This window comes from Anabrus simplex, chromosome 5 (assembly GCF_040414725.1).
Source record: "Anabrus simplex isolate iqAnaSimp1 chromosome 5, ASM4041472v1, whole genome shotgun sequence".
NCBI classification, from domain to species: domain Eukaryota; kingdom Metazoa; phylum Arthropoda; class Insecta; order Orthoptera; family Tettigoniidae; genus Anabrus; species Anabrus simplex.
This window is the reverse complement of record NC_090269.1, coordinates 410,631,788-410,656,085: the sequence shown is the minus strand read 5'-3', so window position 1 is coordinate 410,656,085 and position 24,298 is coordinate 410,631,788. Positions and strand designations below refer to the sequence as shown.

Here is a 24,298-nt window from a genome sequence, read left to right as displayed (position 1 = left end):
CACACGAAAAGAGGAACAATTTTTCCTCTCGGCTCAAGTTGGTCTCCCGAATCTTCTTTTCGATGTCCATTATCAGTCAGGTCTGCACGTGTACATGTGAGAAGAAAGCGAGTTGATACTCAGTTGTTACTGACGTTTCGGAACACTGTCAACAAGATCTCCCCTGCGCTAGCTAGAACGATGCATCAAGTCGGCCGTTCTGCTCTTGCTCACAAGTAATTCATCATGCTAGCCAGCAGTGTGAGAGGATGATTTCCAGACTATCTTAGTACTCACATAATACAGGTCTATGAATAATATACTATGCGTAGTTAGTCCCACCTTAGTCCGGACTAACTTTTGTGTGGACTAAAGTAGAGCCAGTGAATGATTTTTAATTTATAGGACATTACTATAAAAATAACTTATAACGCGTTTTATTCATTCTCACCCCTCCAACACAAAAATGCTTCCGTGAATTGAACACTACGTGCTGTTATTCTTGGAAATTGAGGAGTAAATTAATATGGAATAGTTATAATGAAATTACGTTTTGTGAAAAAAAGAATTGTAAGTACAATAACTCCTTCGTACCATACTTTAACACATGTAAATTTATAGCGGTAGAGAACGTCACGCTTTACAAAGTGAATCACATAAATAAATACATGAATAAGTGAATAAGTAACCAGCAGTAAATACAACAAGCAGATCATCCATCAAGTGGGGAGAGATTTCTAGACACACAACACCAGAGACTTGTACAAAATTTCCAGATCCCAGCCAACCATCTACTCTATCCCGACACTTCAACTTCAGAGACAAGGTTAGAAGTTTTAACTGAACAAAAACCATTCACTACAGGCTAAGTAGAATATTTAAAAAACTTTCACAAATGTTATAACACCTGTGAGAAATTGCACGTCGAATCCAAAAGCGCAAATTACCCAGATTCTCTTCCGACAACTAAGAACGTGATCTGGAAGATCATTTCAGAAATAAAATCTAATAGAGCAACGGCAAAGACAGCAACGTCGAGGAACTGTGGAAACATGCAGACGAGGAATAAATAGAAATTAGTCACACGATCTTATCCGACACCTGGGAGAGAGAAGTACTACCGAACGATTGGACCTGGGAACTTCCTTGGATAGATTACCTTTTAGACTGGATTTATTATCTATGTGCTTCCTTTATATTTACTGTAGTTACGTTCATGTTATAGACAAAGGAAACCGTATTTGTACTTTAACTCTGTATAAAATGTTATAGAAGGAAGTTGGTCAGAAGAATCACCGACCTTAACAAATCAAGCAAAATTAACCCCCCATTGTCGTTCGTGACTTTCAGTAATTAACATTGTGATATACTGGATGCTGGGTGTAAATGATATTCCTTTAATTTAAGGAATAAAAAGCACTTTGATATTCAAAGTAATATTATGATTACCACAGTGTGGTGAACGTAATTAAATAAGAAATTTGTTTGATGTTCTTTGAATCAGGCGTTAAGAAACATTCAAGGAGGTATAGACAGCATGAACGCCCTTCTCAACTTCTTTCTTCTTCTACTGCTGCCACTCTGTCTGGTAAATGGAACTGAGAACGAACCATCCTGCCCAGCGATGAATGGCGAGTCCCTCCGTTACACGATCCGCAGCCGAAAGAATGTGACGAGTCACCGAATTGTCTCGGTAAGTAACAGCCATCACCTTGCACATATGACAAGGGGTCATTGATATGCGCTAAGAACAGCAATATAGTAGTACGAAACATGCACGACAATAGGCACTGTAAAGAAATTGAAAGGAGAATCCAATTTTAAGAAATATCATATTATTGATTATCATATGAATATCGTATGAATACTCGTAAAATCCTCTAATGTTTTGTTAAGTCGTACTTACTCATGGTCAAAGAAAGGTATATATACACTATAGATTCTCACTACAACTAAGTTTTTCTGCTAAACATAACAATATTTTTAAACAATGTGTTTCTGTTTGAGTTGCAAGAAACTACTTAACTTTTTGTATATTCTCAGTCGACGAACTCTCTCTCTCTACCGACTTCATCACTGGTATTAGATGACTGAAAGGTCCTCTAGATATAACACGAAGTTACGGGAAACAATTAATAAACTGGACTTTGTGATGTTCCTTAATTTTTCATTGTTATACCCCTCCCTTTTTACAACATATTTTACAACAACTTAATCCGTATCTGTAAGTTCTGGGGAGAAACAAGGGTACTAGAATAAACCTTCGCAGGAAATTCTGTAGAACCTAATCTGTTGCGTGACGAACCCCTCAAATATTGTACCCTATGTTAGTTTGGAAAGTAAAATTTCAACTCAATTGCGACCAGACAATTCATTGCGAGAATTACAAGCAACCGCCAGCGACATTTTCCTGGATTTGCCCCATAATCGCTCCGTGTAAAGAGTGGTATTTTCCATATTATTTTTTTATTGCATGCTAATAGGTATCGTTAACTCCTAACTGTTATTCCACCTATCTGTGAAAATATTACCAACGTATTTGCGTCATTTAAACAATATATTTCAATGATATTCATAACAATATTTTCAGGTCGATTTGCAAAAGAATTCTGTACGAATTAAAGGGGACAATGCAACTACAGACGTTGAAATGGACGTGGCTCACACTTATCTACAATGTGGTGGCACGGAACGGATTATGCTGAGCACCATGGCTACAAGTAAGTTACTTATTGACTATACATAGGCACTCTTGAATTTGGTGAATATAGGAAATAGCAAATCGTTTATTTTATATATGTGGCTGATAATAACGTTAATTAGAAAGACTAACATTTCCTGCAAACAAGATATAATGCTATATTATAAATTAGATATTAAAATACCGTAAGATCGGTTCAAACAAATTGCATTATCTCATTTAATAGTAGTTAAAAGAAATGATGTGGTAAGTTTTTAATATGATAGTACACTTCTCAGAATACGAATGTGTTGGTGTTTGTCAGCAAGGCACATTGAAGAGCGTACTTTCGATTTTAGTGGTGAAATTTTTTCTTAAGAATTATATGAGCAATTACATCTTGTTTAAGTATACACTCACTAAAGAGTACACTTTCCGACATAACGGAGAATATCGCCTGAAAATTTCTCAGAGATATCTCACCTTGTATCAACACAAGGTAGAATGCGGTAAGATACGTTTGGTGATTGGAGTAAAGCTCATTATTCCTGCTTATTTTATCAGTATTTCGAAAATTGTGGATTGTGATAGATCCTGTTTTATACCTGGTCAGGAGTCTCCGTGTACCGTCCAGGAGTGTTAATTTTAAACAATATCATATATCGAGTTTCTACCTTATTTTTATTGCAAGGAAGATATCGAATATTAGGTAAATGCAGATTTCACTTTGATTCATGGAGTGCCAATATCGAAAAGAGTAACGTAAAAATTAAATTGTATACACATAATAGACCATTTAATGTGAAAAACGCCTAGTTTGGCAAAAAGAACGGAATTGAATATCTCGGAAATGAGCATGTTACGAGACTAATATTACAATTGAAGGGCCTTACAAGGAAATTGAATCTAAACTTAGATGTCAGGTAAGGATAACATGATGGCAAGCGTACATCTATGCCACATGATCGTTAGTGAAAAATGGAAGCGGATATTTACATTCTGAAATTGGAACCAGGTGGGGCACATGCAGAATAATTAATGAGCAAGGAGCATGTATGTGCGAGATTATGCTAATTTTAACGTAGAGGAGGTGACAAATCCTAGAGCTGTACGGAGCATTACATATAATCACTTTTCTTAAACTTCAGATAATGAAAATTAGAAATCCGGGTGGAATTAACAAGGTTCTTGTGGTTTTACTAAAGGCAATGGTTTGTGATATAGTACCATATATTACGTACCTATTTTATTACTGCCAACGTGGAGAAGATGTATCCAATGAGTAGAGAGTTGTTGCAGCAGCCCCGGTGTGCACAGGGAACGGTGATAATAACATACTGTCCCCTTCTTCCACCGCCAAGGTTATCTGCACCAGTCTAGTCAGCCACTCCCAAGAATGCTCAGTTCGAGCATTTCAGACTATGAAAATAGCTTAAAATTACACCCTGTATTTCATGGGAAACATATATCTAAAGTGTACGAGACGACGTCAACTGATAGCTATAAAAGGTGCAAGTCGAAGCATGACGTCAGTTTTGAGGAAAACAAATTTACTAATAGAAAAAAGAAAAAAAGAAAATGGGCCACTCAAATCAAGGTGTGACAAGTTTTACACGATTCAAAGGTTGTCTAAACCTTTCATACAGTTCTTCTTAAGGATATATACATTTACAAATAAGCAATCGTATGCTGACAGACGTACTTAACATTTTCACAAGAAACAGAAAGTTTAACACTTCTTAAGAGGCGATTTGGTTAGTGTGAACGTGAATTCTTTCCACTTCAGATGAGTATATCCCTTACCTGCACACTTTATATTGCAGTGGTGGGCGTCCTTAACATTTAAAGAAAAACGTATTTTAATGCGCTTAGGGGTGAAAATAACTAATCTAACTGTTCGCATAAAAATATGCTGTGTGTTAAACTATCCTACCAAAATATAAACCACTCTAACGACTATCCGCCTGAACACAGATCAGCTGATGATCGTAACCACACACAATAAACATCACATAAATGGTATAATATACACAAGTTAAAGAGCAAAAACATCGCCAAGAAAAGCATGCCGCATTCAGGAAACACTCAATCACGCAGTCTCGATAGAAAATATTAATGAAACAAATTTTAAAATTTGATCAGTTACTTCCTATTTAACGTAGGTTCCGGAAATAGATTATATGACACAAAACCCATCTCCTGGTGGACCTTACAAGGTCAAGCATAAATCATCCGGGGTTCCTGAAACAAATAGCACGGTACAATTCAAGAAAATACACAGAGTGGGTTTTGACTTTCATCACATAACTCGACGTTGGTCTTGGAAATATTACATGGCACAAATAATCCTCAGCGTGGTCATGTCATAAAGGACTACTCAGAATATAAACCTCGCGCGGTAAAAGAAATCTCGTCTACAAAATCAACCGTAGTGACATGAATAAAATTCCAATAGTCAAAAATATAGGCTTGTATACAAAACTCTCCTCGGTATAAACACAAATTACCCTCGCCTACCACACGGCCGAATGACTCCAAAGTGGTGATTGTCTCCAAAAATTGGAGCATATACCAAAAATAGCCGGGGTCCAAATCTTTACGCACGGTGCTCACAAGCCTACCCGAGGCTAGTTACTCAAATATGAAATAACAGGCCTTTAAAAATGAGGAACGCATCACCTTAATCATCATCACACAATAAATCACACGTCCTAAAGTTGTCAAATCTGATAGAAATTTAAATGACGTCTTATTTTCGTTCTCAAAAAATACCGCGCTGGCCACAAACAAGAACACTCGCGCTCGTCAAGTTAAACAGAGAATAAAATGACCAACTCTACTATTATACAATTAGAAGGCTGAGAAGTTAACACCATAGACGTAATTCGTGTTTCAAAATCTGAAAGTTACTCAAATATTTTATGCGATGAACTCGAGAAAATTTTATCAATAATAATAACAGCAAGATTTTAAGAAATCTGATTCTAATATTCGGAACTTAAAATGTGAAACTGCGATCTAGGAAACTGTGAACCAATCGCAAACGTACACCAATGATGACAACAAGCTCGTGAAGCTACAAGTACACTCATATTTACATTCACTTCATCCTGAAGATACCGATAATAATGGTCAAGGATCCAAGTTCCACCAACACACACACTTCATGCAATAAATCGGACATCCTGACAGCATATACTTGTACACTCGGAAATACCAATGTATAATGATTCTACTCGTTCCTGACGTTAATTTACATCCACTTCACATTTACATTTAAGGCCCGAGATATTAATTGCGTCTCAAACATCAAAGACAAGAAAATTATGAATTACGGCTAAGAGCAATAAACTGACAGATTATAATGATATTATCCACTCAGCTATAGGATCGCGATAAAAGAAAACGGCAAGCTGTGGCCTCATGCATTCGGCCCACATGTACTTTACAGTTATTTGCATTTAAGTATACAAGCTTCCTTACATTTACTGAAATAGGACGTAGTCATTCCAACCAACTAAACTTACTGCAATTAAATAATGAATGAAATAACCTATCCCCTTGGCTACATTAAAACACGTGCACAAATACTGTATTGTATTGTATTTATTAATGAACACAACAGGTTTTCCGCCCCGAGTACATGTTCACAATAATAATAAATAAATAAATACTAAATACTGCTACTATACACCTTGGCCGTGCCATGAAGCCTGTCAGATACTCCGGAAACGTGACCTCAAAAGTTAGGTCACCACGGTAGTCATCCTCCGTCTCTTCATGCCACGTCCAACTACTCTCCTGTCTAATTCTAAATTCACACTTAAAACATCAATAACTAATAAAATTAATAAACGCAGTCCAACCTAAGCCACCCCTCTCCACCATATACAAAATAAAATGAACAATAAAACAAAAAGACCTAACGCTACAGTTATAGACCAGAACTCCTCAGCCGGGTCTATATTTACATTCTACTGCTGGTGCTGCAACTTTCTGCTTGTTGTCACTCACACATACCCACTCATCATGCAACCTTCTTGCTTCAGCATTTTCATCATCTTTATTGTTCCCTGACCTACTCCAAAATAAGCTACAACAGCAACATTACACGATTGCATACCAAACCAGCCATCTTTCAGATTGCACTTCCTATAGTAGAAGGCTAAATACTAACAACAATATTCCGTCATTGCATTTCAATCCACCATACCACAACTTTTACCAATCCGCGTTAACATTGCTTCATTTCATTTCATTCCGTCATAACACTCCATAATAAAATTACCTCTCCATCTCCAAAAATTTCGGCAATGAATAACAAATACCAATCACGCACATACCAACACCTCTCCACCATCACATTTCTTCGTCCTCTCCATACCAGACACCAATACAATAATACCACCTCCCAACTCCCACTAATTCAGCCGTAAATAAACCATCTCAATACCAAACCATACATCTGCCTTCCACTATCTTATAACACCACTTCTCCCACCACACATAACACCTCATAAAGTAACCATAACACATAATCATAAATACTAAGCCTTCAATACTTCCAACACCACATTTCAGCAATACAACACCAACTCCACATCATTCCAACGATATAACACCTCATAAATTAATCATAACACATAATCATAAATACTAAGCCTTCAATACTTCCAACACCACATTTCAGCAATACAACACCAACTCCACATCATATACCACCTCTACTTATATCACCACTTCTCCCACACCACATTCCAACGATATAACACCACCTAAATTAATCATAACACATAATCATAAATACCAAGCCCTCAATATTTTCCAACACCACATTTCAGCAATACAACACCAACTCCACCTCATATACCACCTCTACTTCTTCTACAAATACACTCACCTTCTGCCATCCACCATCTTATACCATCACTTCTCCAACATCACATTTCAACATATACCAACACCTCTCCAACATCACATTTCTTCGTCCTCTCCATACAAACAAGCCAAAATTTACAAAATGATGATAAAATCACCTCTCTCCAACTCCAAAAATTCAATACTCATACCAGACACCCATACAATAATACCACCTCCCAACTCCCACGAATTCAGCCGTAAATAAACCATCTCAATACCAAACCGTACATCTTCCTTCCACTATCTTATATCACCACTTCTCCCACCCCACATAACACCTCATAAATTAATCATAGCACATAATCATAAATACTGAGCCTTCAATACTTCCAACACCACATTTCAGCAATAGAACACCAACTCCACATCATATACCACCTCTACTTATATCACCACTTCTCTCACACCACATTCCAACGATATAACACCTCCTAAATTAATCATAACACATAGTCAAAAATACCAAGCCCTCAATATTTTCCAACACCACATTTCAGCAATACAACACCAACTCCACCTCATATACCACCTCTACTTCTTCTACCATTACACTCACCTTCTGCCATCCACCATCTTATACCACCACTTCTCCAACACCACATTTCGCCCCTATAACATATCATAACTTATATACCACTTCTCCATCACAACATTTCAACCTCCACTAATAAATACCATTCTCGCTTCTCAACTCTACTTTCGGTAACCGAACCACCTACTACTGTTTTTTACTTCTAGTAGCTACCCCCCTCTCATGTCCACTTTGTACCCCATATTTCTGTAGCTCCCCTCATGTCCGTATAGTTTCTATTTCTCCCTCCGCTCAAACTCAGATTCTGCTCGAGAAACTCACGGAGTGACTCTGACCTTACTTTTTTACCCTGTTCTTGCCTTACTACACCACTACACACGGCTCTCTCAGCTTCTTGTTGCTCACTCTCCTTGCCCCCATCACCCATTTGTTCTTCAGCCTCTCCACTGCACTGTCCGACCACTGCTCTTTCCTTGCCGTTATTCCTACTTCCACTTAGCACTTCTCTCTGTCTCTCTTGACCCTTTTCAGTAATACTTCCGATAATAACACTTCTACCCTCGTTATCTTTCACTTGCCTATTATCATCCACTCGTTTGTCTTCCCCATTATTCACTACACTTCTCTTAGCCTCCTCCTCTTGTTTCATCCTCCGTTCTAGATCCATCAGTCTATTCACCGACCATATTCTCCTCCAGTTGTTGCTTGTCACCACTAATTCCTGTCCTCTGATGACTGCATTCAACCCCTGCTGCCTGGCTCGTATCATGTGTTTTTTTAGGATTCTTTCATTCCTCCACGCTTCCGTTCCCTTATCCCTCCTTATCCATATTTTATCCCTTTGTACGTTACCTGCATTACGCACCACTATATCAGCCATCAATGTAGAAAATAATTGCACTTTGATAGGCCTATTACCACCAAATCTTCCCACTCTTGTCACATCATCAATGTCCACTTCACTGAAATTTATTTTCATTTTACCCTGAATTATGTCCACTACTTTATAAATTATACTCGTACGTGCACAAATACATTATGATATTTCAAATCTAATACTCATCTCTTGTTGATTCTGCTGCCTTCTTTCGGTCAGCCGGCTCCCACAGATTTAGTGAGGAGCCATTCTCACTGTTATGTCTAAAATTAAAACTCGTGCAGTCTATGGATCTCCATTCTTGATTAAAAGGCACGTTCCCGATGTCTTGTTGCTTCGGCTGGTTTAGAATCTGACTAAAACAATCCGTTCAATCACGGTATTGCCACGGGGTTAATGCAACCCGCCAGTTAATATCTACACCACACCATCGTAGCTTATCCGTGACCATGAAAACCAGTACTAATCCAGCCGTGACTCATTGTTTATTCAACACCGTAACTATGTAAATTTTCCCCTTTACTCCACACTTCACCTGTATTATGTCAACTTTACATAAATGGCCACAGTAAACAATGCTGGACTATAAAATGTGCGATATATCAGGCGTCCGTCACCCATGGAAATCTACTTTACTGCACTCAGGTGTACACTTTAAATAGGCAGACAACTGTAGGTATAAATATTCACATTAAATTGTTCCTTTCATCTAAAATTTGTAGGCACTAAATTGTCGAATTTATCAGAGTTCACTTCCACTCAGAAATGTTAGTGAGCAATATAACTCGGCGTTGTTCTTACAAGCTTCCCATGCCTACAAAGTATTCTTAGCTCGATTCTAATGATCTATTACTAAACAGAGTCTGAGCATATTGAGCTAGTATTAAAATGCCCCAACACATGATCAAGGCTTATTATACCTGACTTCTCTAACTCCACACAAGAGGTAAGTACACCCTTCTTTTCACGACTTGACTACTTCAAAGACAGCTCGAATAGACAGCTTCACTCCTCGAAGACTCACGCAAAAGTCGTCAACTAATCCACGCGCAGGTAACTTTCATTAATTTGCTCCCACAGCCGCTAGCTTACGCTCGTTCAATGCACATCTCTCGTTTTAGCCAATCTTGACAGTATTGAAATTATGCTACCTTTCCATTGATTCAAATCATCGCGTTACCTACGCTTACTTTAAACTTACTTGTATACCGTATCACATCCTTGCCTCTTGTCGGGCTTCCGAAATGTGGTCCGTTGATCCCCCCCACTGATTTCCATCATTCTACTGTTCTGAAGAATATAAGTGAAGGTCGTGTGCCCGTCATGTGGCAACCATTCTTCTTTATTTTACCTTGCAGGCCAACTTACTCTAGAAGTGTGAAACAAATGCCCTGGTCACTCTAAATTGCCAAGAGTTAACAAAATGAATGTTCATAATACACTCAATAAATGAAAGAACAGCAGTAAAATGAGCACTTGAATAAGGGCTCATATCACCCACACGTCGGTAAAAAATCCTGTAATGATTTTTTGACGTCCCCATGGTACATAATTTTAATCTAGGCATGACTCATGTCTTTTCTCCCACGCGGCCTTCTGCTTCCGCTTGAATTCCTTCGCTAAAATTAGTGTCTGGCATTCTTTCTTGAGGTGTGCATTTTCTTCCAGCACCTCCTTCCACCACTGTCATATTTGTCTTACTAGCTTTCCGTCGTGCTCCCATTCCTCACATTTATCACCTGTCCCATGTTTTCCCTGGTCTTGTGCAAATTGATTAGTATTTCGTCCATAGGTGTTGATTCCCTCACTGATTTCTTCATCCGCTTCTTTTACTTTTTCTTCTTCTTCTGGGATATCTCCTTCCTCTTCTTCGTCATCACCTTCCTCCATTACGCTTTCTGGTTTGTCTTAGAGCTTCAAGTCAGCAGCGTTATGAACGGTAACAATCGTGCCTTCCTTGCTCCTGACCTTATAAGCGTTATTGTTTAGGTTTTCGTAACTTCATAAGGCCCCACGAAAAGCTTACAACATTTTGCACATTATGTTGCCTGAGGCATCGTATACGGTAGGCTTCCTGATTAACACTAACTCCCCGACTCGGAGCGGGTAACACTATGATGTAAACTTCTCAGTCTTTTCTCGGCCTGTTTCTTTAACTCCTCTGTGTTCGTCTTGATACAAAATTTGTGTGACGGTGTAGAGTCCTGAGGATATGGAAATTTCTTATGCCATACCTTTTCCGAATACTGGATGAAATGGATAACTGCAGGAATCTTACCTGTAGATTCATGTACCGTATAATTTATAAACTCCGTAATGGTTGGCGTTAAAAAAAGTCCAACGGAAATGGGTTACGGACACTTAAATCCTTCAGAACGTTCATATCTCAGACATAATGCGTTCGCTAGTATTCCCCAAGAGGTGTCGAACAGAAGAAAAAACATGCTTAATTCCCAGCTTTTGAATGGTGTCACGGAACGCCGCAGATGTGCACTGCGGTTCGTTATTCATTAGAAGGTATTCAGGCTTGCCTAGGTTCAGCATCACGTTGTTGTTGAGCCGACTAATGACTTGCTTACTGTTGGCTCGCTGTATCGGACTGAGTCCAGCCACCTTAGAAAATACAGCCATAACTACTAGAAAGTGCTTGCAAATGTTTCTACTAGTAGGTAACTAGCCATATAGATCTCGTGCGAATAATTCTAGTGGTTTAGTAGGTATAAGAGGCCTAGGTGGTTGTGATAGTAGAAAGGTTTTTAGGCTTTACTCGCTGGCACGTTTTGCAAGTCTTATCACGCTCCGAACGGTGTCCCTGAGGTTGCTCCAGATGAACGTTTTCTGCACTAAAACCGGCACCATGTCAATACCCCGTAACCTTTTATTCTGTGCACGTGTGCCATTAATATTTTCCATAAACCGTAGTGTACTACCATACGGAATATAGTGTGATACGGGTCGAAAACTTGTGGAATATACTGTTGTAGTAATGGTAGTGTGGCGATATCCTCTTCACTAATCAGAATTCTGGTGCATCTGAATTTAACTGCTTGGTAAGAAACCTGATCATCGTGCCAGTAAATTCGTCCCTCAGTTGTTCCGCCCTCATATGGCTGGACTTGTCTAAGAAATCCTGATATTCGTCCGTTAGCTCAATATTGTGGATAATGAGTTCACCTGAGCTGGGATTACTGCTCAGTGCTTCAGTTAACACGTTCTCCTTGCCTGCAAATTGTTCTTGGTTTAAATCCAATTGCTGCGCGAACAGCGCCCATCTCTGCACTCTGTCGGAGGCCAATTCTGCTTTCAAGATGAACTTGAGTCCATTATGGTCCGGACGGATATTTAGGAGAAAACCATAAACAACTTTCTTCCAATACTAAAATCCTGTGACAATGGCTAGCATCACCAGTTGTTACAGTGTATTTCATTTCGAGGCTAAGCAGCTTTCTATTTATAAACTCTAGGTAACAACGTGTTCGTTCCGCTCCTTCCTCCTCCTGATACAGCCTCATCTCCAATCCCTACCCCTTATGTATTTGTCTGTATTATGAATTTCTCACTGTAGTCCGGGTACCCTAGCTTCACGTTGTTTTCTAACATTTCCTTCCAGATGTTGAAATCATTAATGCAGTTTTCACTTCACGTCTTTTTAGAATTCTTCATTAAGAGCTCCTGAACTGGTGCTACAGTTTCGGAGTATCCCTGAGAGTGATAAGCGAAAAACTTGGTCTTCCCCAGAAACTTGCGAACATGTTTCACCCTGACTGGTGTTGGGGAAATTCTGGATCTCCTCAGTCTTGAGTGGATTCGGTCTCACTCCACGTCCGTGCAGAATGTGTCTCAAAAATAAAACATCTTGCTGGCATATCTGCGACTCCTTCAAGTTGATTATGAATTCTGCACTAATTTCTCTAGCTTGTCTAGGAGTCCTTCTACTGCCTCATTTGCCAAATAAAAATTATTATCTATGTAACGGAGAGTAAACTCCCATATCTCCGAAGTTAGGTTTCTGTCGAGCACTCCCCGAAGATGTTTTCCGTGGTTTCAATTTTCACACCAAGCACATGCTGGAGCTGTGCCTTAATTAAGGCCACGGCCACTTCCTTCAAACTCCTAGGCCTTTCCTATCCCATCGACGTCATAAGACCTATCTGTGTCGGTGCGACGTAAAGCCACTAGCAAGAAATCGACAACTTCCCTCCTTGAAGACTCCCGTAAAAATTGACAGCTAATTAACGCGCTGGTCTTTGGTTAATTCGCCTCCACATTCGCTGGCACACGCTCGTTCAGGGCACATTTCTCGTTATAGCCGATGTCTTGCCGATATTGAGATGATGCTAGCTTTCCATTGGTTGATATCATCGCGTCATCTACGCTTGTTTTAAACTCATATCGTATGACATTTTAGCCTCGAGTTGGGCTTCCGAAATGTGGTCCGTTGGTCTTCCAAATTGTCTTCCATCATTCCCCTGTTCTGAAGCACGTACGCCAAGGTCGTGCGCGCTTCATGCAGAGACCCTTCTTCATTAATTTACTTTGCAGACAATAGACCACCGGTGCGAAACTTCCTCTTCATTTGTGAAATATATAACCTAGTCACTCTCAGTTACCAAGACTTAAGAAAATTAAAGTTCACTATACTCTCAATAAATGATAGTACAGCAATAAAAAGAGAACTTTAATAAGGGCTCAATGTAAGGTCTGGAAAATCACCCTTATTACATCTGAACGTTTGTGAAGTTGATAACTTGTATTTTAGGATGCAGCTTGGTTTTAGATATAGTGAGTCCGCGGAGTCTGAACTTGTAGGATTACAGCAGATCATAGCAGGTATTTTAGATTCAGTAAGTCGAATGAAATGTGTTGTTTTTGGCGTATCCAGGACGTAAAACGTAGGAGACTAATAGCGAAAATAAGGGCTAGTGCACTACACTAAGAATTAGTCGAATGAGTGAAAAAACGTTATAGAGAATAGGACTCATCGAATTAGATCAGGTAAATACTTAATTTTTACGTAATGATTATGATAAGTGTTTCGCAAGGCAGTATTACCTTACCTTTATTTTCTATTTATACAGCGAGAGACACCTAACATTCCAACCAGCAACATTTCTTAAAAAGGGAGTAATTTTGAAAAGCAACTTTCACAGACAGAACGTCTGGAGATTGGGAATTAACTTAGTGAGTGCAATTCACTCAAATATTTTACAGAAGTACAATTTCCATTGCAAATCTAAGTAATTTTAAGCGAAAAACTCCTATTACCTTTAATGCACTGCAAAACGACAGAAATGATTTGTTAATAGTATAATACGTTAATTCAGTCCCGAGTAATATAAATGTGAAGTTGACGCCAAAAATACACCATAGCTTACAAACATGATCCAAGAGCAGAGAGCCGTAATGTTCTGAATTTTTGTTTTATTTCTCCCTTCCACCATACGTGGCGCTTGTGTTGTTTGTTATTCTGCATTGTACTCACAACAGTCCGTAATGTAACTAGACGTCTGTGATACGGTATGCACTTAAAACATTTCCCTTCCTTCGACTACATTGCAATTTCTCTTTTAAAGAGTAGTTGAATGTACAACAGTCCACAAAAAGAATGTCAAAATGTGCCCTCATTGGGACATCGCACGGCCTAGAAATAACCTCGCACGCCTGCGGCCAGAACTCCTCTTTTCTAGGCGGGAGGGAGGCGGTATGAACTGACAGTAGGTTCGCTCACAGCAGGGATAAGTAATAATAATAATGTTATTTGTTTTACGTCCCACTAACTACTCCTTTACGGTTTTAGGGGATGCCGGGTGAAGGAATTTAGTCCCGCAGGAGTTCTTTTCCGTGCCAGTAAATCTACCGACACTAGGCTGACGTATTTGAGCACCTTAAAATACCACTGGACTGAGCCAGGATCGAACCTGCCAAGTTGGGGTCAGAAGGCCAGCGCCTTAACCGTCTGAGCCACTCAGCCCGGCAGGGATGAGTACACCAGACCTTTTCATGTCACCTGAAATGAAAGGATGACGCAAGGCGATAGTGGTAAGGGGGTAAGTTATGGTAGATTTGATCCGGAATGGTCGCATTTTTTCCTAACATGAAGGGTAAACTCAGTACTTAATGTGTAAAAGGCATATAGTCTGCTAAACGTTTAATGCTAGGTGTCATTATGACCAGTATCTTGCACATCATTACAGGATAGGAGGTTACAGGGCCATGGTCTTGTGATAGGAAAGTTGCAGCTCTTTTCCGTATTGTTTAGTGTTCCACGAAATGATGTACCCCAGAATTTACAACTGGAACTTATAGAGTTAATATCTGACGCGCGGCTGAAGTAAGAGTAGAAGTAAAGGTAAATTATCGACGTTTATCGAACACATGTCCCATTACGCTTCCCACAACTCCGAAGTTTGTGGAAGGAATCCGGACAATCTTTGGATGTACTCAGAGATACGAACAGATTCTTTCCAGGATGAAGGTCAACCAATCTCGATTCCGGTTTCGGCTAAGAGACGTACATATCAATGCGGTAATGAAAATATTGTCTGCCAGAACTATCAAGCCAATCATTGCCCGATTTATTGCCAGCAAACGTTATCAGGGCCCAGAAAACCAGTGAAAATAGAAGAGTCAATTTTAGGCTACGATTATTTCCAGAGCAAGCGAAACCACGATGCCCAGAATGTACAAATGTGCTAATCGGAATGCCTTGAATTTATTTCCTCACACGTTTACTTTGTCAACGAAAATATTCTCAATTTATTAATTTAATATATCTTGAACACGTCATAATTTGATTCTTCGTTTAGTACTTAGTTAATGTGTGTAGTATTTAAGTAGTCTAAAATCCCTTTGTCTTTGTATATATCAATAAAGTTTTCATCATTATTTCGTGCAAATTAAAAACTTACGGTACCTTATTATTGATATTTATGAAAGGCAGCTGTAATTTAGATGAAGCGCACTTTGTTCGCAATGTAGGAAGGAATACTCTGCACCCCTAACCGATTTCCTTCGAATTTCTCCGCTCCAGTCAGCGTGTGCCAGCCGAGACCGCACAGGAGGAAAGACATCCTGTACGCAGCTCGGCAGAGCTTGATCTGGTGTACAGTGTTGTAAGAACTGTGCTTGGAAAATGGTAGACTATGAAAAGGCGGAAATGATACTGATCTACGGTGAGTATATTAAAAATGCAGAGCAAATACTCGGACAGAGAATATCCGTCACGCAGCACATTTGGAAACTTCAACAGTTGTTTGAAACAAATATTGTAAGGAAATGCATACGTTCCTTTACTAAACTGTTCACACTACTTACATTGTCACCGAACTTCCGTCATTACATTTTCTCCGACAGACCTGTGATTAAACTGCTGAGATTTTTATCCCAAGCGTCAATTTCTTATCACATTTACTAGGGATTGAATTAATGCATTACATGGTAATAAATGACATTATTAACAAATTTCTATTACCTTCAATATTATGCTGAAGGTAAGAGACGCATGTGCGTGTTGGAAATTACACTTCCGTATATTCTTTCATTGATCTTTCAACAAATTTCATGATGTTCTCTCCTACTGTTATGCATGTAGGGTCGTTTGACGAAATTCCCTGTTGCAAAATACTGAAGTATAAGATGAAGTCCTCGACTTTTACCATCTGCAATTCACCATCCAAAAATCAGACTAAAAAGTCTGTGAAAGGGCTATATGAGCACGTATTACATGTAAAACACGTAGTCCATGCTTTTCATTGCATTCATGAGGTACAATATTAATTTTTTCCTCGGAATTTCCAACTTTCGTGGGAAATTCAGCGATTCATGCAAATTGCTCTACATTGACCTCTGCCAATCACCATTTGACGGAAAGTACGAATTTTTGTTGCAGTTTACCACAACCCAGTTTCAAGGAAATGACTAAGTGTGTTGCGTGAACAACGCCTCACCTGTCGTAACAGTTAAGAAACTTGTATATTCTTCCGGGATAAAATATTCTTTAAATACATTGAGAAACTCTCTGGTATTCTGCCAGAAGAGATTACTCAGCTGTAAAAAATAGACAGCTTTTAATCATGTCAATGAAAATTGTGGACGATGCAGTGAATTTAGCAGGGGTAAATATCTTACCAATAAAGAGAAATATGTTGTTACAAATTGTGGTTTATTCCTACTCCAAGACATTTCTAGGACTTCGCCTGAACGACAACTGTGTTGTTAATGAGGACATCTTGGTGTTACTCAGTTACTCATAGCTGAAGTAGATGAAGAACGTGTGTGATTTCCTACCCAGAATCTAATCTCTTGGAGGAGTAAAATTATGTCCGTTGAAAACGTTAATCGTGACAGCAACGAGCAACCAATTAAACATTTGAATAATCAGGAAATGTCATGTTGTTGCGTGACGCTTTGGATGTTTTCTTTAAAGGGTTAAATTACCGCACGGCCATAGAATTCAAGGGCTTGTTAACATAGGTGTGTAAAATAATGATGTATTGAGTATGTTAATAACAAAATAAGCGTGTGGCGGCTTATCAGGATTTGTAGATCTAAAATTACAATGCAGAGATGTAACATTTTTACTATCAAATAAATGTTATTAAATTGCTTATTTCAGACGTTTGCAAGTTCACTTGCCTTTGCGCGTGGTCGAACACACACCACACCGGATCCCTGACACATCCCGTTACTTACTCGCGATTGAGACAACACTGATTCACTCAAGACTGCAATATCCTTGCCGCACTCGAATTTTATACAGGCCCGCAGCACATGGATGAAATTTCCACTTCCAGATCATTATGATCGGATTCTTTATTGCTAATTGATTTACGGCTTCTTCTACAAACTTCCTTATTGTGAGGCACAACTATTCACCGACTCAGTTGTTTCCTTCGTTGTACGCCAAATACTTCTTGCAATAATAATCATAATCATAATAAATTTAATAAAAATGTTCCTATGCTATCACTTTATGGCTTCTTTTATTTTACAGAATGAAAGCATGTCTTGCCTCCTTAATTTGAGGATTCATAATGCCGTTTAAGCTGTTTAAGCTGTTCCCGACAACTGGTGGAAAAACGTTGTATTTCGCGTGTGTACTTTGGGTATTCCATCATCAGTCCTTTATTACCAGAAGATTATATTGATACGTATCAGGGTTGTTAAATAAACACACAAGTGGTTGGGTTTGTTTCTACGGCTAAGATTTATTAGCTATTAATACTTACACACTGCACAGACACAAAATTACACCAGTTTACGCCCCTCTTACTCTCGCTAACTCAGTCACATTTGTTGTTCACTCTACGGCTTAGACTTTTGCTAGGAGTGTTATCTTTGTCTCCGTCTATGATACACCCCAATTCCCTATCGTTTCCTGAAGCCCAACACCGGCCAGAAAATACGGTGAGTTCGTAAGTTTGAATCCCACCCCCGGTAGTGACAAAGTAATCTCATTCTCTGGAAAAAACGTCTTCATCAGTCCGATTTCGTCTTCGTTCTTTATGTGAAACGAAGGGCATCTGTGATTGTTTTGTAGGTATAATTTATTTACACCCCACCTGCATTTTGTATACCATTAATTTATGAGTTTAAAAGAAATTATTTTACTTTATAGTGTAAGGTGAGGAGTAGCGCACTGTATTTTGTGTTACTTTCACAAAGTTTTATGATTTATGGACTTTTCCTTATTAATCTGTTTCTAAACAGCAAACACATTCACTGAGAATGGGGTGAGTGAAAATTATAGCAAATTAATGAGAAATATGAATATAAAGTACGAGAGTAAACACAAATTCATGGTGTATTTCCCAGAATTGTGAGAATCATTCCTAAATTCGGAGGTCATTTTTGAAGATGTGATGCATTAATATACGCCAGGGGATTGACTGGGGTGGGGGGACAATGTCAACTGGAATTCAAACTTTCGCATTTGTGTGACCTAAGAGGCAAATCTTCTGCTCTGTTTAGCGATGGAGTTGAAGTCATCAGCAATGAGAGAAGACTACGAATTGTTCCCTGGACTGGGCTTCTACAAGCTGCATACAATCGGCAAGGACTGGCCAACTGCTCGTTCCATTTGTGTTCAAGAAGGAGGACACCTTATGGTTATCAACTCAGATGCCGAGGCAGAGGTAGTGAAGACACTTTTCTCGAGGAAGCCGAAGTTTTCAGGAACTTGGGATCAAATAAATGTATTTGTTGGTATCAGCGATGACTTGAAGGAAGGACAATACATGGCTGTTACAGGTTAGTGATGTATCATAAATGAAACATATTAGAAAGTGAGAGGATCTTCTACATTAACAACTTCCGACAGCAGTTCCATGAAACTTACGAGTAGTAGTTGATATTGATACACAGGGAGAAATCGAATGTTGATCGTCATCATAACCGATAGCAGACAATGATACTTGAAAGACATTCGTGGAAAGTATTTCTGTTTCTCCGACGTACTATTGGTGCTGTGATGGCAGAGTCACGCCGTAAGGGACAATATCATTTATGTAGGTTAATACAACAGGTCAGAACAGTCACTCCAGTCGCAAGGTGGCAAATACAACTCACCTGGGTGAAGGTCAGTGTACAAGAGTGAATCACACTAACTGGTTAATAACAGACTGTTAACAGACGTGGTATGTCTGAAGACTACACCCAATAGGGGAACTTACTTTCCTTCAAATCATGTCAGTGTTTTCCGGGCTTGAATCCCTGCTATGGAAGACAGTCGGAACCCTTGATAATGCGAGCGAAAACCTCTGTGATACGTCGGGACCATCATATCCTCCTGGACCACGGCCTACAAGCCCGGGAAACACTGACATGATATGAAACGCGGGAATGAGATACCAGTTGTGCTATACCGTCCAATAGAGAATGTTGTCGGGAAACATCACGACATTTCTGAACATAAACCAACCGCTCCTGGTGAGATGCACGGAAAGGGTTGTGGGGGATATTGGTGTGCCGCAATGGAAATTGTACCGCGTTTTGCGTGAAGAGCACCTTCGATCGTGTCAGGTGCAATGTGTACAGTGCCTAAATGGTGAGGATTTCCCAGGGTGATGTTCGATTTTTCCCATCTTTACGCACAGTTTTCCCTAAGCATTCCCTTGCTGTTTCTACTGCAGCATCCCTGTATGCCACCCATTCTCATTCTATAACCTGTATCTGCTTACTATCCATTTTTTGGAACGTTTCACTAATCATGCAGACAGACATCACTTTCTCTACACTACAGATCAGATAGTGATCGGTATCATCGAAAACTCCACGGTAAACCCACACAATCCTAAAAATTTTCCTGAATTCAAAGTCTGTTAAGGTATAGTCTATTACTGATCTGGTGCCCCTATCCTCCAGTGTGAGGTGGTGAATAACCTTATGGTTGAAGATATTCGTAGCCGCTAAGCCCTTACTAGCACAGAAGTCGAGGAAACGCTTCCTTTTCTTATTAGCTTCCATATCGTCCCCACATTTACCGATTGCCCTGTATTATCCTTCACTTCTATTTCGTCCGCCTCCGTACCGTAACTATTAGTGTTATTAGCTGCCGTACTCGGGCGACCAGGTTCGATTCACGATACAGCCAAAATTTTAAGAATGAACACTTACATGCAGCTCACCTCCTTTCGGGGTGTGCCTGAAAAGAGCTACACCACCTCAGGATGAGGACACGAGTTTACTTTACATTTTAGTTCTATTTCCAACTCTCGCAATGAAATCACTAATTTTTACACTATCCATTCATTGCTAATGACCCTGACTACAACGTCACTCAATGCTTCATAAAACCTGTCTACGTCATCCTCATCTGCATCCTTTCATGTTGAATACATTGAGAAAATTCTCGTCTTAATTCCTCCAACTGACAATCAGCCTACATCGTTAGCTCATTCACGTGCCTAAAAGAAACTGTGGTGCGTGCAATAGTGTTTTGACGAACATCCCTACCCAAAACTGTGCACTTTCCTTTCTCACACCAGTCAAGTACACTTCATAATCTCCTATCTCTTCTTCGATATCTCCTTTTACCCGAATATCACTTACAACTCTAACCCATCCAGATGTATCCTCTTTTCTAACTCAGCCAGTTCTATTTAATTTCTCCCGTAACACCCATTAATACTGATAGCTTTCCATAAAATTCCATTTCGTTTGCAAAGTTGTTTCCAAGGAGTTCCCCGCCTGTCAAATGAGAGTGGGAATCCGTTACTCCCATAGGTCCGAAACTTGCTTGACACTTTCTGAGCGTGCTCGATGGAAATTCTGTGAAACATGATATTACACTTAATTACACATAGTCCTAGTGAGGATCTCTCCTTCAAAGGGTTAGGGACTGCCGGCGGAATGTACAGCCCTAGCTGCCTGACCACAAGGAGGGCCATGACTCAGAATATGCCCAGAATATGCTCAGATGCCCAATCTCGTACTATAGCAACTGGTATCCCAACACTTACTAAGCCACTCAGCCGTTGTCCATGGTTTACGACCCAAGACTTGACAAAAGTAACCCGCACCATGAACCATTTCCTATACAGAAAAAAGTAATTGTGGGATTAAGATTCCCACAGCGCCAGTTTGTGAGGGAGTGATATGTAAAATTTATCGAAAACGACCGGCATTATTGTCGATGAATGGTAACACAACGGATGTCGAGTAAATCAGATTGGAGGCACAGTTATATATTAAACGGAATATTAAAAAATAGAATATTAGTTTTATATTAGAGATACTTGAAGCTCGTCATTTAAACCAAGGGTTTCCAATTAGTAAGGGCAGACATAAACCAGCAGCGGGTGCGCATAGAGCTTATTTCTTATAACTAGAAAACAACGGGATATATTTCAACCAAACTTCATATTTATAATCCACCTATCTAAATGTACGTTTCAGGGTTCGTACGATTTTGAAATTTCAGAATTAACGATGGATTTATAGGAAGACCGAAACAGTTAATATACTCTTCCTCACATATCGAGGATAATGGAAATCTACCAACTTCAATTAAAATCAATTTCTAAAATTTTTCAATAGAGTGTCTAAAATTCGAGGTATTATTAACGTAACCTTTATAGTCAAAGCCATAAATTCCTAGTACAATATGCCCAGATACCCAAGACAAAACTTAAATCTATTTCTTAAAACATTTTACCTTTTACCTGATACAGATATATTATATTTATTGAACGAATCAACGACTTCCTGCAATTACGCTTTGCCGCAATGAACAAACTAAAGCGTATCATGATACAGAATGTTTCGTCATAGAGAAAAATAGCGCTAATATGGATTTTTAAAATTATGGAGGGCCGAAGTAATGAGGTGTAACGATGTGGACAGATCCACTAATCTTTAGATGCTATTCCATGTCAATCAACAGATACAGAAAAGAAATAAACACAACAAACGTAAAATGAAAGTACTCAGCCTGTCACAGACTTACATACTCACAGTCGTGTGGTCCTAGGGACGTCGCTTTAACAATACGAGAGACAACACAGCACCTCCAACACTGACTACTATGGTGTAGACTGAGAATGAGGAAGCTACTGGAATGCGCAGAATTAGGGGTGTGAAAATTAGTGCGATCCCTGGGTAGTTATGCTTTAACAATAGGTTACGTGCAACATGACAATATCGACCACTGATGGCCGGTACGGTATCTGGATACGATCCCCGTGTGTACCACGAGACAACTAATTTCTCCTAGAACTAACATGTCCCCCACAACACAGTGAAAGATATCAAACCTACGGCCTCAATCCCAATACCGATGAAAATTCTGTCTCTGTGTCTCTTTAAATCATTATCAGCTGTGATTAATATTCTAAGGTGTAAGTTTCTTAAAGTTTCTAAGTGTCCAATATTTCTTCATGGCAAACCTTTGTATCTGACATATTATTGCTTCATATTTCCAGGTGAACCACTGGATAAAACGGGGTATTCTCGCTGGGGATCTGGCGAACCTGATGGAAAAACCAACCAGAACTACGTTATAGTTAGGGAAGATGGTCTTCTTCGTGACGCTCTAAACGAGGCGGTTTTAGGCTTCATTTGCGAACAGTAAATGTATCAGTTTTGTGATATCAGTTTGCACAAAAGTGTTTACTGTCTGTTGAAGTGAATTTTTCCACTTTAAATCCATAGAGTGATAAATAAAATCAGGTGAACAGACAGCCCCTTATAATGTACTTTTACGAAACACGATGTTCTTAGACTATTTGAACACATTGGTACCTGTATAAGGGGAATAATGAAAAAAATGCTAAATAAAATATTGATTAAGAAAGTATCAATGCCTGTAAATTCTGTTTAATGACCTCAGACCATACAGCATAGTCATATAGCGAGTTGAATATTTTAATTCGCTTAACCCGGGGAAAGCATCGATTCAAATACACTTCAAAACTCTTGGCTGAAACTCGACTAAAGAAATAGCTCTTTTTTGCTCGAGCATGAGGTAACTGATAGGAAATAACCAAAAATTTCCTCGAGCGGGGTTGCGTGAATTATGTTAATGTATTGATTGATTGATTGATTGATTGATTGATTGATTGATTGATTGATTGATTGATTGATTGATTGATTGATTGATTGATTGATTGATTGATTGATTGATTGATTGATTGATTGAGTGAGTGAGTGAGTGAGTGAGTGATTGAGTGAGTGAGTGAGTGAGTGAGTGAGTGAGTGAGTGAGTGAGTGAGTGAGTGAGTGAGTGAGTGAGTGAGTGAGTGAGTGAGTGAGTGAGTGAGTGAGTGAGTGAGTGAGTGAGTGAGTGCTAACTTAAATCAATCATTCTTAATTCAATTAGATATTAAAGAACCGGGCGAGTGAGTGAATGCCTGATTAAGTCCTAACCTAAGCAAGGCAATAGTTTTCAATTAATTTCTACATGCCATTTATAGTTTTCGTTTAGTTTTAGGATGACTATTATTGTATTATTTTTATTACAAATGTACGAGGCCATTATTTCGTTTACGCAAATTAGAGGATAATTCAAAAATGTTATCTTATTTGTTTAACGTGTATGTTCCTTCTATTAGAAAATAACTAGGAATACGATTGCTTTCACTTCCATACCTGATCGAGTAACCTGTATTTTCAGAGTCATAAGCATGTGTTCAAGTAAATTTTATGAGTACAAAAGGCTTTCGAATGCACTCATTCGCCTCCCTCACGAGACAAGCTTGAGTTTGTATTGCTTCTGGAAATATCCGATGCATGGCATCGCTAAAACAACAATCAAGACAGAACTACATGTTAATAAACAGGAAGTAAGCAAAGCTATGTCACATGTTTACTGCCA

The 24,298-nt window shown here is 39.1% G+C and overlaps 1 protein-coding gene across 1 annotated transcript; it reads left to right on the top strand.

Annotated features, from left to right (window-relative positions):
- Nucleotides 1-1,486: 1,486 nt before the first annotated feature.
- On the top strand, nt 1,487-23,281 carry LOC136875023 (hemolymph lipopolysaccharide-binding protein-like). The gene is made up of 4 exons (XM_067148742.2): nt 1,487-1,672; nt 2,570-2,699; nt 18,958-19,236; nt 22,908-23,281. Exons 1-4 carry the CDS (start codon nt 1,517-1,519, stop codon nt 23,054-23,056), a joined length of 714 nt encoding a protein of 237 aa, XP_067004843.2. The 5' UTR covers nt 1,487-1,516; the 3' UTR covers nt 23,057-23,281.
- Nucleotides 23,282-24,298: the final 1,017 nt, after the last annotated feature.